Here is a 17,569-nt window from a genome sequence, read left to right as displayed (position 1 = left end):
GGGGGAAGTTGCAGAAGGCTGCAAAAGGGGGGAATTGGGGGTTTATGCGTGAACCCGGTTTCAGGCTTTCGTCTGGAAGTCCCTGACTGCACATCTTGCTGTCCAGCTCACCCTTCTGGGTACACTGGAAGGACTGTAAAGGTTTTTTTTGGGGGGACGGGACGGGACAGTCCTTGAATTCCATTTCCAGGGAGAGTCTAACAAATCTCTACACACAGATATTAAACATAAGGTATCCAGCAGCCTCGGGAGCACAGGGCCCTGATTATTATTAATTAATGTATTAATACATTAATAAAACATTGCTTTCTAGAGTTCCTTTTTGGGACTAGCGGGTTGCGACCGCTTGTCGTTTTAAAAAGAGGGTCCCAGTGCTATGAAGGTTTGGGAGGCGCTGCCTTAAGGATTTCATCCCCCCCCCCTTTCCCCCAAAGAGTTGAGCGCTGCTGGGAGAGTGGGTAGGCGATAAAGGGCCCGATCCTAGGCACGTCTACTCAGGAGTAAGCCCCATTTCGTCCAATGGTTCTTGCTCCCAGGAAAGCGTATCTAGGACTGCAGCCTCGATGCATGCACTCGATGGCAGACGCTTAACGTGTGAAGCTTCCTGCGTGCAGCACAGCCTGGCGGCTGAGCTCCGTGGGAGGGCCTTTCCCCGGAAGAGGGCTGTGCCTGGGTCGCGCCCCCCCCCGCCCCCAGCAGGCAGGGAGAGGAGGCGAGCGGAGCTGGGTGCAGCATCTCAGGAGGAGCCGAGATCCGAGTCGCCCCGCCGGAGAAGATGTTGCAGGCAGCTTTGCGGCGCTCCTGCCGGCTGCCCTCTTGGGCGGCGCCGGTCCTGGGCTGCAGGACTGCGGCCACTGCCGCTGTGCCTGCGCCCAACACCAAGCCGGATATCCCCTACACGAAGGTAAGCAGCTCCGAGCAAGGGGTCCCCTCCCAAAAGGAGCCAGGCCCTTCCTGGGGGAGCAGGTGCACGCCTCCTCCCCTGAGATCTTGACTCCCTAATGCAGCACGGGGGGGGGGGAAGTGCTCCCAAGCATGTGCAGAGCGCCTGGCTCTCCCAGCCTGCTCCTCCTGCAGGGGACCCTCTTCTTTCCACTCGCCCCCTACTCAATACCTAGACCTCAGCTCGCTGGGCTTCTTCCCTGCGCTCCAGCAGGTGTCCCAAGCCTGGGCAGTCCCTCCAGTTCTCCCCCCTCCCCAATGCAAAAGCATACTTTCTCTCCCCCCCCTCCCTCAGCTTACCAACAAGCCTGAAAAAATTAATGGAAATGCTACAAAATGAGGCTGCAATCCTATACGCCTGTGGTTCTCAAAGCTGTGGGTCTGGCCCACTTCGGGCCGACCCAATTTTTGGTGGCTCACAAAACTGACAATTAGACTAGTCTACGGCTAGACTTAGTTTGTTTAACCTGCACGTGGTCTAATCTATCTGCTATTTGGGGGGAGTACTATGGTCAAAGAACTTTTATAGCCACTGAGGCTTGAATGGTTGCAAAATCTTTTTTTCAGGTGGGTCCTGATGTTAAAAAGTTTGGGGACCACTACTATACAATGGGACTTGCTTCTGAGTTGATAGGCTTAGGACTGGGCTCTAAGCAGTGGGGCAAGCTGTGTAGCTCCAGATCACCCCTACCTGGAAGATTAAAACTCTCAAAATAGCAGTTGAGAAAACAATAGCTGACGGAGCATTCCTTTAAGCCCGGGAAGGCCTGGTCCTGTCCCCCCATTGCCCCCTACCTAACTTCTGCAAACAGGTTTCAGGTCTTCACAGACAAATGATCTAAGAATCCTGAGTGCCGCTGGCAGGTCAACTTCCTTGGCTGACCCAAGTCCAAGAATTCTGAGAAAGGGTCCACAACGCTTGTGTCTGTCTCCACCCCATTCAGACTTCTATAAACCTCCTGCTACATTTCCTGTAACTGCCTTTCCTCTCTCCTCTGGAAACTGAGAAGCCTCCCAGTACTTCTCCTTATGAGGCTGAAGAGTATCTGGAGGCTGAAAGTTGGGCTACTTTCCCAAAGTGAGGTTGCATAAGTCTTGGCAAGTGTCCCTGCCTGCTCAGTTGCCAGGACTTACGCCCCAGCCTGCAAAGTTGGCTTTTGAACTTCCCTGCCCCCCCCCCGGGGGGGGGGAGGGCAAACTTCTCTGCAGAACTTTTTCTTCTGGCTTATTCTGAAAGAGCTTACAGGAAAAATAGCTCTTCTTTTCCCCTCCCCTTTCAGATGTGCAAGAGTTCAATCTTCCTGTTAACGGAGATCCTTTAACCGGATTTGCAGAGGTTTGCACTTGGGACCTTCTAGGACAATAATAGGGAAGTGCGGCCAGTCTCTGAATCCTCCTACAGCTCTTCCTGTCTCGACCATGTGGGGTACACAGAATGGGGCTTCTGTGGGTCTGCTTCTCTTCCACTGGCCAATCTCGCCTGCAGCCTGAGGCAAGCCCTATATTGCCATATGTGAGGGCACCGCCCCATCTATGTACCCCTAATTACACTTTTGTAATGAAATACATTTGTGCGACTTTTAGTTGTAAATTCTTCAGGAGCCAATCTTAGCCGGAAAAGTGTGGTGTGTATGAGTACGCTCTCATTATTTAAAACCTTTTTACAGTGTACTGCTTTTCAACCCCCCAAAAGATCACAGAGTGGCTGATGTAACTTAATGAAATTAATGGGAAAAGCGAACCCTTAAAGGACAAGGACCAACTCAAAAAGGGTGCCAGGCAACAGCCAGCAGGCAAGATGTTGTGCAGGGGTGGGCCGGAACACTCGTTCTCCCCCTGCTAGATAGAAGAAAAACTGACTAGTCTGCCCAGCTCTGTTTCTCCTGCACTGTTTGGCAGCAGCTCTCCACAATCTTGGCTAGAGAGATCTTTCCCTGCCTTGTTTTTTGAGATCCTTTGGAGACTCCAGGCTCCAAACCTGGCAATGTTAAGAGGCCCTTGGAATGAACACCTAGGATGCAAGACCTGGGCACAGTTTTCTTATTCGGTTTGCATTTCTATCGCTTTTCCACTATAGGGACCCCTCTGTTTTTGTCTGTCCCCATTCCTATAATTATCTTTGCTGTTTCAGATGATTAAATTCTATTAACAAAATGCATGCACGCTTCTGGCTGTAGCCACCAACCACCAAGTTAGTAACATTGTTGTTTCTTGGGAACAGGAACTGATCCTTTTGCTACAATCTAGTACAGGGGTCTCCAAACCCCGGCCTGGGGGCCAGATGCGGCCCGCAGCAAGCCTCTTTCCAGCCCGCAGCCAACCTCTTGTCCAAAGCCTCTGGCCCACTTGACTGAACATGACCAGAACTGTGCTCTGATTGTGTCTGGAGGGTGTTCTGAGGGCCAGAGAGGTTGAATGAATGAGCTCATTCGTTCATTGATTCACTCATCTAAGTTCCATCTCCAATTTATTTATTTAAATTTTATATTTAAATTTTTTTTTCTGGTCCTCCACACCATGCCAGATAATTGATGTGGCCCTCTGGCCAAAAGGTTTGGGGACTCCTGATCTAGTGTGTTCTTTCCCTTCCATTGTTATCTGTGCTTGTACTGCATAAACAGGGCAGCCATCTCCACATTTGTTCCTGCTCCCACATGTTTTGATAAATCGCTTAAAGTGCAAGTTAATCTTGTCCTTACATATTTCCTCCTTTTATTTAAATGTTTGGGACTATGTCGTTTAGGACAAATAGTTTATAGAAATTGACAAAACATGTCCCTTAAAACAGAGGGTTTTGCAGGGTCAGACCTGGTTAGTACTTGGATGGGAGACCGCCTGGGAATCCCGGGTGCTGTAGGCTTATACCATAGTCTTTCGAGACTGAAGGTTGCCAACCTACTTTCTCAGTTCAGTGACAATGGTTCTACTAACACAGCAATCCCATGCCTGTTTACTCAGTAATAGGCCCTGTGCAGTTCAATGCAGTTCACTGTGAAGTAACTTTAGGATTGCAAGCAAAGTTTGTTTTCACATTGTGAATCCATCTAGTCCAGCACTCTGCTTCCAAGAAGGGACAGCAATCCAGAGCTCCTGGGAAGCTTGTAAGCAGGGCATGAAGGCCACAGCCATCATGCCTGTTCACAACATCTCAAATGCGGTGATATGCTGCCTTGGAACCTGGAGGTTCCACAAAGCCATTACCTCTCCAGCAAGCCAAAATGTTCCAGCTGCCTGCTGAGGCAAGGGATTTGGCTTGGTGAGGTCCTGACTGCTTATACGTGTGCGTTGTAATTGCAGATTTTCATCAACAACGAGTGGCATGACGCAGTCAGCAAGAAAACCTTCCCTACTGTCAACCCATCCACAGGGGAGGTTATTTGCCAGGTTGCCGAAGGAGACAAAGTAAGTGCTGCTCTGGGGGGAAATGGAAGCCCCATTCATCTGTTGCTGCAAAATTTGCATGGAAAGCCCTGGGATGGTTTGTGATGGTTGGCGCAGAATCTTGGTTAATATTGGATATGTGAAAGCAGCATCATTCATGCCTCCTTTTCCTATAAACCGACTATTTGTTGCTCACAGCTCAGTGCAATAAGTATTGGTGGGAAAATAAACTGTGCATGGGTTTATCTGTAGACTGTCGTTAGTGTTTAATCCATCTGGGTTTTGGTCTCTTTGCATGATCTGAGAAGATCATGCAGCCCTATCCATTCACACAGGGCTTCTGCCATGTCAGACATTTTCCTAGTTCTCTCACATGGACTTTTCACATCCTGAGGCCTTCTGGATTTGCCTCTTTAAAAAGGCAGAGAAGATTCTACCCCCTTTCTCTCCCCCATGTTATCCCTGCAACAACCCTGGCAGTTGCAACCCTCAGCTAGGCTGAGAGAGATGCAGACAGGCCCAGAGTCACCCAATGAGCTTTGTGATGGAGTCTCTCCTATACTGATCTAACTACTACACAGCACTGACTTCAAGTGTGTGTTTTATGGCTATGTGGGTTCCTATATGTTAAGCTGTTCTCTCCTAGAATGGAAAGGGAATAAATTTAATACTTAAAAGCTTACCAGTGTCTGCAGTTTCTCTCCCCACTCCACATGCCAAAAATAACTGGCTGGCAGTAGAGAAATCTCCACCCATCCCATTTATCTGTCCTCTGCTGGAGGCTGTAAAACAAACATTTGCCAGGCCCTCACCAGCAGATGTACACAGGCAGAGTAAACATTTTTTGGTTTACTGATTGGCAATCTTTTGTGACTTTATAGCAACCAGATAGGCTCGTTCCCTTTCATACAATTTCACAATCGCATTATCTCTGGACGGGGACATGAGGCAGTGGCAGCAGCAGCTGGATTAGCAAAGAGGCGTGACGCAGCAAAAATTGCACAGAGCTGAAGCGGCAGTTGCCCAGCAGAGCAGCATCAGGCCAGGAAAAATGAGTGAGAGGCGATAGGAAACGTGAACAGCAGGAAATGCAGTTGCAGGTTTGTCATAGGAGAGCGCCAGAATGCACACCGCTGAGAAAAAATACACAGCAGGTGGAAGGCCACCTCAGGTAGTTGCTGCCCTCCAGCTGCAATGTGCAAACTGCTGCGTCATTGAGATTAGTGATGATTTGCCAGTGACTTGCAAATACGGGCAAGGAACTAACTGACCACGAGCAGCAAGTAAGGTGTTTAACTGGTTACGTTGCTCCATTGAAATGCCTTGTAATCAGGCAGCAGGTTTCTAACTTTAAAAAAAAATACAAGTGCTCCTAAAAAGTGCCAAGGGCAAGCACCATTGTAGAGGCATTTTCTCCTTTCTCTCACAGGAGGGGATGCCTCTTCTGAGACAGCTGGGATCAATCTAAAAGCAAAGGAAATGTGCTTTTTGCTTCATTGCATTTACCCATATGCAAATATAATTGCATTCTTAATAAGATTTACTTAATGGGGTGACAAACCTGGTAGCAAATTCTTATCATCGTTCCTTGCGTCTGGAGCCTGGCTTATTCTACACCCCGCTAGCTGGATGACGAGAGGCCTTTCCAAGTGATGCTCCTTTATACGTAGCAAGAGCAGCAGTCCCTTTTCACCCCAGTAGAGTGCCATTTCCAGAGGCTGTTTGGTGTTTCTTCCACATCTTTATTTTTTTTTTTTTAAGATTGTGAGTCCTTTGGGGACAGAGAACCACGCATTGATTTATTTTGCTGTGTAAACCACTTTGTGACCTACTTTTTGTGGTATTTAATAATAAATCTGCAATTGTGTTCTCTCTTCCCTTTGTTTTCTTTTTGCTTTACCTCACTTGTTTTGGATGCGTTGTTACTTGCGAGGTGTTCCTGCTACTTTGTTGAATCTTTCTCCTGCAGCTCTGCTTTGTGCATGTTTGTCCACAAAAGGGCCTCCGTCCAGACATTGAGAGGGCCTCTGCCTCTTTTAAAAAACCCTGTCAAACTGCAACAGTACGGTTTAGACAGAAGTTCTGAATGAGAGCACACGTCTAGGTTCTCTTTTCATCCCTGCAGTCAGTGTGCTTCAGTGTCTGCAATCTGTATTGGCCCTCGCTCTCCCATCTTTGACATGCTGCAGATACTGCAATAGCAGCACAAGCTGGACAGTCCAACTGGTCCCCAGATCACCCAGGTTGTCTCAGTGAACACAGTGTCAGATGTGCATGGAGGCCACCACCTAGGTGTGTCCTAATCAGGCCTGTACCTTGCTGTTCCTGGCCCTCTGGGGCAGCTGCTGCTACATTACTGGTCACGACCAGAGCGATTCTGTCTTTTTCATCCTGTTTCACCTGGAATTTTTTCTAGGCTGACGTAGACAAGGCCGTGAATGCTGCCAAAGAAGCTTTCAAGTTCGGCTCTCCTTGGAGACGGATGGATGCCTCCCAGCGAGGCAAGCTGCTAAACCGCCTTGCAGACCTGATTGAGAGGGACCGGGCATATTTGGCTGTACGTATGCTCTTCTATCTTGGCTCTGGTGGTGTGGCTTCGTAATCAGTTCTCTGACTTATCGGGTAACATTTCCAATGGTTAATTTCTGTTCATTCACAGTCTCTGGAAACCTTGGACAATGGCAAGCCATACTCCATCTCTTATCTGGTGGACTTAGATATGGTTGTCAAGCAACTCCGGTAAGAATTTGCTATTGTGAGACTGTGACTGTTACCAGGCAGTGGAGAAGGATGAGCTGGCTGGTGTGGTAGCAGCGAATAGCAAGAAGCAGGCCCCCTTTTCCTATTGCGCTAGAACTTGAGGTTGTCCAACCAAAAATGGCGAGTAGTAGTAGACTCAGAACAAACAAGGCATTAGGTGGACCTCTGCAGAAACAAGGTACAAGTCTAGACTGGGTCCCCTCTGGTCTGATCTTGCAGGGCTACTCTTATCATCCTATACGCTTGTTTGAGCTTTCCCTCTGTGGAATGGAGTAATGCCATCCAAGCTACTTGTTAGGAATGTCTTGGAGTTATATACACAGGACATTTCCGTTCAATTTTTTTTCTTTGTTTAGACAAGGAAATAGCGATCTTATGACCCTCAAATGCAGTTCATATTTTCAGCTGATGGAACTGGGCCAATGAAGGGGGAGAGCTGCATAGTTGCTGAACTGAAACAAAAGAGAGAGCTGATCTAGTGGGATGGGCAGCTCCAGCTAACCTATACAGAGCCTCTCTCTGTGTGTTTTTTGCACGCACTTCAAAATGGGCTGGGGTTTGCATGAAATTTGAGTCATGCAAGAAAGTCCATGTTGATTTTGTATACCTCTCTTTGTAAGCATACCTGTTCATGGCTCTCCACAAAGGTGAAGAAATTTTAACACTACAGAGTCAAAAGCTGTTAGGTAGAAAGTTGAAGATAAAATTGCACTTCCAAAATTCAGTACCTGGTTGCCAGGGCTGACCCCAATTCTCTATTTTGTTTGCCTTCTTGTTTTAAGTCTTAACACTCCAGTAAATTCTTAGTCATTTTGCTCAGCGAGGTTCTTCCTGGAGCCATTCTTCAGCAAAGTTTTGCAACTCCTGATTTTTGCTGAAATTAATAAATAAGAGATGAGTAATGTTGGTCTTGTTTTTTTTTTCCATTTGAGAATCCCAATAGCGTAAAAAAATTGTATATAGTTCTTATTTTTGTCTCTCTCTTGGAATTCTGTTCCAATATAACACTGGTTCCCAAACTGTGAGCCATGGCTCCTTGGAGAGCCATGGAATCCTCACAAAAAACCCACCACTCTATATAGTGTATAGGATTGTAGCCCTAATGGGGAGCCATGGCCAGTAGCCCAGTAGGAACCACCAGTCAAAAACATTTGGAAGCCACTGCAATAATAATAATAATAAAACTTTATTTCTATCCCGCCCTTCTCCCCAAAGGGACCCAGGGCGGCAATATAGTCTTGTCTTCCTTCCCCCCCAAAAATAGTTGACATAGTAATTTTCAAAGATCTATGTGAGTAGTCCATTGTTTTTCCTGTGTCAAATATGTGGAGTCAACAGTTACATTATTCTATGTCAGGTACTATGCAGGCTGGGCAGACAAATTTCATGGGAAAACCATTCCCTTGGATGGAGACTTCTTCACCTACACAAGGCATGAGCCTGTTGGGGTCTGTGGGCAGATCATTCCAGTGAGTAACACTACTTCTTGTGAAATTGACACTTAGCATTTTGAGTTATGCCAAGAACTTGCCCGTATGTTTTGGTTCTTTCTTTCCCCTTTCACGCTCCCCCCCCCCCACTGAGTCCACCTCCAGAGCCCAGCAGGACAAGAGTGGATCATATCTGTATAAAACTAAGGTTGCAACATCCCTGGTGTTCGGGGCGGACCAACGAAATCTGACCCTGACCCTACAACAAAAAGGGATTCAACTGGATTTAATGCCATGTAATGTAACCTCCTCTCCTTTCTCTCACTGCAGTGGAATTTTCCATTGCTGATGCAGGCCTGGAAGCTTGGGCCTGCACTGGCCACGGGGAATGTGGTGGTGATGAAACTGGCTGAGCAAACGCCCCTGACCGGTTTGTACGTGGCCAATCTGGTCAAAGAGGTGAGAGATCAATGCTTCTCAACACAGTCGCTTTCTTGCACATCTGTGCTCCAAATAAATGTGTGTTATGGTCATTCATACTTACTGCACACCTACCAAAATGCATTGTTCTCTGAGCAAGCTAGGGATTTCTATGGTATCTTGTCAAAATTTTGAGTCCACAAGATTCCTTAAAGGAAACCGTAACCCTTTACATTACGAAGTTGCCTTATATTGAACCAGACCCTTGATGTTAGAACTGTCCAGCTTGGGTCTGATTGGCAATAACTCCAGGTAAGCCCATAAAAGACTTTCTGGCCTGAAATCCTGGAGAGTTAACTAAACACTGAATCTGGGACCTTTTGTGTGGAAGTACATACGCTACTGCAAAATCAGTTTAGATTTGTAATGTAGAGTTCATGGTTTGTGTCTGTCCCTCTTCCATTAATTTTGGAAGCTATCTTTGTTTCAGTGTTGTTATTGCCTGCCCACAACCCTGCACATGCCTGATCTTGTCTGATCTCGGAAGCTAAGCAGGGTCAGGCCTGGTTAGTACTTGGATGGGAGACCGCCTGGGAATACCGGGTGCTGTAGGCTTCTGCCATAGTCTTTCCAGACTGAAGGTTGCCAACCATCTCCCTATACTGAACACTATCTCCCAATCTCATCTGATCTCGGAAGCTAAGCAGGGTCAGGCCTGGTTAGTACTTGGATGGGAGACCGCCTGGGAATACCGGGTGCTGTAGGCTTATACCAGTCTTTCGAGACTAAAGGTTGCCAGCCACCTCCCTCTACTGAACGCTATCTCCTGATCTTGTCTGATCTCGGAAGCTAAGCAGGGTCAGGCCTGGTTAGTACTTGGATGGGAGACCGCCTGGGAATACTGGGTGCTGTAGGCTTAGACCATAGTCTTTTGAGACTGAAGGTTGCCAACCATTTAACTGCAACTAAGAAGCATGGGACATGCTGTGTGAAACCAATGTTTTTGGCCTCTACCTCTTCACTGAGTCACCTACCTCTAAACTTTCTGCCTACAGTAGGATAAAATTGTCTCTTCTACTTTACCTTGCAGGCCGGATTCCCACCGGGCGTAGTGAACATTATTCCTGGATTTGGACACACGGCAGGTGCTGCCATATCATCCCACATGGATGTAGATAAAGTGGCATTCACTGGTTCCACTGAGGTGAGGGGTTTGCATGTCTGAATCATCTCCTTTTTCTCTGCTCTGTGCCTTTGGGGAAATGTACAGAACAAGTTTTTCAGTCTCTCCAATGTTTGGCTGCTGACCTAACTTAAAAGCTTCAAGTGAGTCCTTCGATCATGATTTTGACGTGTTCTCCTAATCCAGTGGTTCTCAAACTCTCTGGGAGAGTTTGAGAGCCACTAAGTACCTGCATGGGCGGGGAGAGGCTGCAGGGGTGCGGGGGAGGCAGCACTCTGCTACTGCGGAAGTGGAGTGCGATCGCTCCGCATTTACTTTCACTGTGCGGGGAGCCCTGCTGCAGGTTGCGCCGGGCTCCCCGCAGCCTGGGGAGATTGCAGGAGGCTTGGGTAAATGCACCCAAGCCCCTGCAGCCCCCCTGAGCGGCGCGATCCTGGGGATCGCGCCGCTGCCTCTTCCCTGCCTCCAGGCTGCCCCCGCCCCTTAAGGGCGACGCCCCAGTTTGAAAAGCCGTGTCCTAAGCCTTTTATTGTCAGGATTTTGCAGTGAAGACAGCTAATTGACACAGCCACAAAAGGTGATCCAACATGTGCTATGAAAACAAGAGATGTGACTATAGTAGTGCTGTTACTGTTTTTAGATACTACTGTATTTATTTACACATCTTTGAAGATTTATGCCCAGTTTTTCAGTCTCCAAGGTGTTCTTGCAACAGATTAAAACAATACAAGGACAAAATAGAAAGCAACTGAAACTTTGGGGAACTGCAGCACAATTATATTCTACTAGATGCTCAGGCAAACAAAACAGCTTTTACCTGGTGCCTGAAAAGGAAGTTTAAGGGGTCACTGGGTGAAAACATCTTGCCCCTAATACACCCACCTAATTCAAAATTAACTAATGGAATTTGATGCCACAAGATGACAGCTCTTATGTAGATGGTTTTAAAAAGGGATTGTATAAATTGATGGAGGAGAGGTCCATCCATTGCTATCAGCCCTGGTGGTGAAATGGAACCTCCATGTTCAGGGGCTGCATTCATGTTTTTCCCTCTGTTGCACCCAAGCAGAATAAACAGGCTTTCTAGGAGTATCTGGCTTGTTCCTATTGGATGCTGGACTAAATGAATCTTTTAGTCTGATGCAGCAGGGCTCTTATATTGTGGAAGAAAATGGTCCTTTTCTAGCCCTAGGTTGGCTGACTTGTCTTTGCTTGAAACTTGGTTCACAGATCTGGAAGAAGTCCCAAAAGCTTTGGCTTGCCTCTTTAAAAACCCTCCTACCTTGAATAATACTCATGCCCACATAGCCCACAGCTATAGCTGAAAGAAGCTTAAAATGTATTGTGGTGGGCAAAGGTGTAGAGGTTAAAGTTTCAGAGCTATTCGGAGGAGTAGATTGTCTACATCAATTACTTCTCTGGGAGAGGAGGGAGGTAACTGCTGAAAGAGGTGGTGCTTGTCTGGTGTATAACATTTCATTTCCTTCTGAAACCAGCAGCCAATGATTTTAGTATTTGCAAGAGCTGGGAACATAAGGCAAGTTGAAACTTCTTATTGCTATGGTGATGGTGGGATTTGGATAATCCTTCTGCAAAACAAGACCGCAGGCAGCCTTCTTCAAAATGCCCATTCTAGCTTACCTGCGTACCAGGTATAACCAGGAGGGAGGAGGTATAACCTGTCGCTGATGCCCCACACAACTAATCCATAGTAATCTTTCACTTTTTTTTTAGTGCTATAGCTTGTCTGTTCTGAAACAGATGTGACCAAAATAGCTGTCTTAATTAGGCTGTGACTCTAAATATATAGACTTAAAGCTCATTGAAATTAATGGGACTTGTTTCCAAATTGATTGGTTTAGAAACAGGCTGCAAGACTCCAGTGGGCAACATTTGGGTTCCTTTCTTTTGATGTGGGTGTTAGTGATAGGAGGAACACCCTTGTCCAATTGGTGCCTTCCTTTTTGCTGCTGATGGGGAAGAGCAGAGCTGGGAGCCAGTTGTTTCTTGGGCTGGTACCTGGGGAAGGAAGGAGATCAGTTGGGCTCTGCCCACTGTCAGAGGGTTAAAGAACAGTTGACTTTTCACAGCCACTTTAGCACTATGTTTAATTGGACTTAATAGGTCATTTGGGGACCATGGGAGAACAGAATTGTTGCAATATTTCAGAGTGCTATTTTCCACCTTGGAATGGATGCCAACAAAACAATTGGCAGGAGGTCTGGTCTAGAGGGTAGAGCCTCCGTCTGCCTGAAGATAACATCCACAAGGTCACCAGTTCGACCTTGAAGCGACCTTGAAGCAGCTGACAAGCTGAAGCCGAGCTATTTCATCTGCTCTGAGCGTGGGAGGATGGAGGCCAGAATGTGAAGCCAGATCGGAATGAAATACCTCGAATGTAGTGGTTCTTGAAAGAAAGAACCTTCTTTCAAATTGTAAAAATCCCTATTTAATAAGGGATTTAAATAAAAGCCTGCCTATGTAATAAAGTCTTGAATAAAGACCAAGAAAGGCGGTATATAAATACCTGTTGTTGTTGTTGTGTCCTTTTATCTTCCTACCTCCCTTGGTCCTGATGGCCCTATCACCAGCTGTCATGCTGTGACCAACAAGCCAACAGTTCCTTTCCTGCGATGCCTTGATTTTAATGCCACTCAACACTAGTACCTTAATAGACTTTTTAAACATCTAGCAAACTTGATTCATCTCTTGGTTATAGGTTGGCCACCGGATCCAGAAGGCTGCAGCAGAAAGTAACCTAAAAAGAGTGACCCTTGAGCTTGGTGGAAAAAGCCCAAATATCATCATGTCTGATGCTGACAGTAAGAATCTCTCCTTCATAGGAATGAAAATGGAGAAGGGTTTGCATCTTCAGCAAACAGGGTTCGATGGATCCAGGACTCTAGCTGATGGCAGCCTCTTGGCTAGCAATGATTTGGAGAAGCTCAACATTCACAGCAGGATGTACAAAAAGTATACCATGCAACTAAAGAATAGCAGATGGTGGGGACAGAAAGTGGAGAATTAAACTTGGTTCAGAGGGCATGTGCAGTTCCTTAATAATAATAATAATAATAATAACAGTGTTTATATACCGCTTTTCAACTAAATGTTCACAAAGCGGTTTACAGAGAAAAATCAAATAACTAAATGGCTCCCTGTCCCAAAAGGGCTCACAATCTAAAAAGATGCAAAAAAGACCTTAGCTAGTCTTCCTTGCAATATATTGATCAGTCGTGCATTTTGTTTAGTATGGTGGTAACTGGGGAGCCCTAAGTGTGTGAGGTGCTGCGGTGTAGGGACTGCTGACTGGTTGATTTCCTTCTCTCTTCTAGTGGATTGGGCTGTTGAGCAAGCCCATTTCGCCTTGTTCTTCAACCAAGGACAGTGCTGCTGTGCTGGATCTCGAACGTATGTCCAAGAAGATGTATATCATGAGTTTGTGGAGAGGAGCGTGGAACGAGCCAAACACAGGGTGGTTGGAAACCCATTTGACTTCAAAACGGAACAGGGACCTCAGGTGGGGGTCATGATCTAATCTCCCCTTGTCCAACCCTTTTCCCCAATCCCGTATAAACATATGTTCTGCATTTTGAAAAAACCGGGGCTACTATTCCAGACTGGAAGGAATTCTGCTTTTGGACATTGTGTGCAAAGAATACAAAGTATTCAGTTTAGAAATAAAGTCCATTATATAAAATCCATGTCGCTGTCACTCCAGATGGTTTGAAATATGAAAAAGTAACATTGGTTTTGTAGTTGCACGGGGGGGAGAAGGTAGAAACCCATGGTCCAAACCCCCAGACTGTGTATATACATTCTGCTGAAGAACTGCTGTTTCCATGGGCATGTACACAATGCTATGGTAAAATGATTCTTGGGTCTCTTTTCTAAAGAGTTGACTCATCACTATTTTATTGGTCCTTTTAGGTTGATGAAACTCAGTACGAGAAGATCCTTGGATATATTGGTACTGGCAAAAAGGAAGGAGCCAAATTACTTTGTGGTGGCAACTCTGCTGCAGACAGGGGCTACTTCATCCAACCAACCATCTTTGGAGATGTGCAGGACAACATGACCATTGCTCGAGAGGAGGTCAGGAAGAAAATACGCTGCCATAGTTATCATTCTCCCACTTCTGTTATCCTATTGATTGCGTCTCTCAGTATTACTGAACTGCCAAATCCAGAATTGCACAAGCTGTAAACATGGAATTTTGACAGGTTTCTTATCTGAATATGCACCCTTATATTGCACCTTATCTGCACCTTATCTGAATATGCACCCTCATGGACTCTTCGCTCACAACAGGAGAGGAAACTGAGCGCTTTCCACATGCGCTGAGACACTTTGCCAACAGTCTGAGGCTAAGAGGCAAAGAAGGAAGGCCCATAGCCAGGGAGACAGACCAGGGACAGACTGCACTTGCTCCCGGTGTGGAAGGGATTGTCACTCCCGAATCGGCCTTTTCAGCCACACTAGACGCTGTGCCAGGACCACCTTTCAGAGCGTGATACCATAGTCTTTCAAGACTGAAGGTTGCCAGTATATATATAATATATATACCCTTATATTAGGTTCTGTGAATTTTTATCGCAATAGGTGCTTTGTTTTGGGCTCTATTCCTGAGAATGCAATTACTTTATGATTGGAATGGAAGTAAAAAACATGTGTGTTTGTGCTTGTTCCTTTTCCTCAGATATTTGGGCCTGTCATGCAAATCCTAAAGTTCAAAACCATTGAGGAAGTAATCCACAGAGCAAATGACACCAAATATGGGCTGGCAGCAGCAGTCTTCACGAGAGATATTGACAAAGCAAACTACATTTCCCAGAACCTGCGTGCTGGAACTGTCTGGTAAGAGGCTAAACATGGGAATGTGATGACTAAATTCTCCTCCTCTTTATGGGCTCTTAGAAATTTCCATGTAGAGCAGTAGTTTGCAGAATTTGCTGAACACTAATGGTTTAGTTTTCCTCTTTTAGGAACCAATTTTACTAATCCTTACGGTTGGCACAGCATGCTTAGATATGGGAAATCTGAAAAAGAGAGCTATCACATTTACCAAGGAACAAACAGTCTGAAAGAGTAAAATTCAGCTCTTTATCCAAAGGCATCTGTCTATTAAAAGTTTTCATCAGTTTGGGTTCTTGCATGAACAGGAATCCAAATTTCTGTGCCTGTTCTCCAGATTATGAACCACGTTCACAGTATCTGACTCAGAAGTGCTTAGTTGGACAAGGAATAACGCTCAGGATTCTTTAATTTTTTTCCCCTTGCCTATGTAGAACTTAATTTAACAAAATAGCTGTCATTGTCTGTTCCAGGATAAACTGTTACAATGTGTTTGGCAGTCAGACTCCATTTGGTGGATACAAATTATCTGGTCAAGGTCGTGAGGGTGGAGAATATGGTCTGACACCATACATGGAAGTGAAAACAGTGAGTATTGTTCATTTTCCTCCTGACAAAATGCAGAACATAGTGTTAAAATCTCAACCTTTATGCCAATAAAGGTCTCAGTCAATCAAATCTCAACCCTCTTTTCCACTGAAGCACCTGCAGCTTTCAGTAGAAAATGGCAAGAAATAATGAAGTTGTCTTGCTTGTGGGAGGACTTAGCCCGGCTCATGCTGTAAAATTATAATGCGACAGTCTCATTATCTCACTTACATTTTTTTCTGAATAACCCTGAACTAATAATTTAGTATGCTTCTGCTATTATTATTATGGCATTTGTATAGCACTTCATTTGGCTGTACTTGTCGTAAGAGGCGACTGAACAGCCACCGGGTAGATGGGACTCATTAGCCTGGAAAGGCAGCTCATCTGAGAGAAGGAAAACTCTGATCCCAAACCTCCGCTGCCTTGCGGCTACATCCAGTTATGGAAAAGGCTTCAGGAGTCAACCTCGAGGCAAAATCCGGAGCCGGAGCCCCTGAGGCAGTTCATAGCTGAACACAGTCACGTTCTGGCAACTCCTGCGACGTTGCTGGAACGAACAGTATTGGCTTCTGCCTTTCCATTGGACCATTTCAGTGAGGTGGAGAGGGGGGATTTGCTGCATGGGTAACAGTCTATCCTCCATATCTACTTTACCCAGGCTTTGCACACTGGAGAGGACACTCTGTTCCAGAACACTATTCAGAGTGCGATACCATAGTCTTCCGAGACTGAAGGATGCCAACAAGAAGATAGCACTTCACCTATACTTTTAGATTTTAGAACAAACCTGTAAGTTGACTAAGGATAGTTATCGCTTTATTATAGCCAGGGAGCTGAGGATGTGAGGGAATGACTTGCCAAGGCCACACAGTGAGATCATGGCAGAGGTCAGATTTGCAGCATGGAAGTACTGCTCTGCATCTTGGCTTTTATGGCCTGCCAGCTCTCACAATATCAAACATGCGATATCAACGTTGCTGCTAAACTTTGGACCATAGATAAGAGTCCAGGTGGCTAACTGAAGGAAACTACAAGGAAGCATATATACCTGAAAGTTGTCTGTCCTAATCCTGCCTGGTCTTGTGCTGGATGGCTGCCCTCTACAGTAAATAAGAACCTGTACAGTTGGTTAGATAATGTAAATCCAGCAGAATGTGGTGCAGACCCCAAGCAGTTCCTGGTGAATTGCATGAAACAGATTTGCCTGATGATGCTAACCCTTAAAACCAACTTGAGGTAGGTTGTCTTTTTTAGAGTGTGCAGAAAGTAGACAGTAGCAAACAAACATAACAAACTATCTTCTTTCCAGGTAACCATCAAAGTTCCACAGAAGAATTCTTAAGGACCACGTGCTACCTTTGCTCCTGAAACCGTCCATGTATGTTGTACGACGTTGGTTAGCGGTATGAAGATTTGACTCAAGTCCTCCTTTGTGAAGTATATTCAGCGACACCCTTAGAAGCACGTGCAACTTCATATGCTTGAGGAAAAGTGTGTCCTTGTCTGCTTATGTTGTACTTGGTGTTTTCTCTACACCAAACAACTCTTGGTATATTTGCATTGCATACTTTGAAGACCTGAATAGCTTGCTTCCCAGATATCCATTTGAGTCTTCTGGAAAAATAATTGCTGTAGGGTACCAGCTTCTAATGGAATGTGGAGAGGGTGGGTCAGAAGAAAGGGGAGGCTACATAGAGAGCTCTTTTTTACCGCTCAATGGTCAACCTGAACAGAACGCTTTTCTCATTTTTATACTCTAAAATGGGCTACTTAATCTGTTAAATGCTGTGAAGAGAAGGCACCTGTGATTATTCCTTTTGATCTATATTAAATACATAAAGCAAATTTCATAGTAAACCACCTGTTTCAGCCCTTCCCATCTTTTATGTAAGTAGCCAGAAGTAACTTTTTTTTCTCATTGCTCTACAATGTATAGTTTGCATATACTCACCATGTGTTTAAATGGGCCAAGACAAGACAGGTCTATGCTTGATTTGCCAAAGAACCA

At 45.7% G+C, this 17,569-nt stretch overlaps 1 protein-coding gene and 2 pseudogenes across 1 annotated transcript; all 3 read left to right on the top strand.

Annotated features, from left to right (window-relative positions):
- The first annotated feature begins 683 nt into the window (after positions 1-683).
- On the top strand, positions 684-17,418 carry ALDH2 (aldehyde dehydrogenase 2 family member). Its single transcript, XM_066609564.1, has 13 exons — positions 684-904; positions 4,240-4,344; positions 6,740-6,880; positions 6,983-7,062; positions 8,441-8,552; positions 8,844-8,972; positions 10,024-10,137; positions 12,836-12,938; positions 13,452-13,636; positions 14,047-14,211; positions 14,816-14,973; positions 15,444-15,558; positions 16,871-17,418. Exons 1-13 carry the CDS (start codon positions 776-778, stop codon positions 16,901-16,903), a joined length of 1,569 nt encoding a protein of 522 aa, XP_066465661.1. The 5' UTR covers positions 684-775; the 3' UTR covers positions 16,904-17,418.
- LOC136634752 (5S ribosomal RNA) lies at positions 9,434-9,548 on the top strand (annotated as a pseudogene).
- LOC136634836 (5S ribosomal RNA) lies at positions 9,578-9,700 on the top strand (annotated as a pseudogene).
- Positions 17,419-17,569: the final 151 nt, after the last annotated feature.

The sequence above is a fragment of the Tiliqua scincoides genome, chromosome 14, assembly GCF_035046505.1.
Source record: "Tiliqua scincoides isolate rTilSci1 chromosome 14, rTilSci1.hap2, whole genome shotgun sequence".
Lineage (NCBI taxonomy): Eukaryota > Metazoa > Chordata > Lepidosauria > Squamata > Scincidae > Tiliqua > Tiliqua scincoides.
Note: the sequence above shows the minus strand (reverse complement) of the source record. Positions and strands in the feature narration are given on the sequence as shown.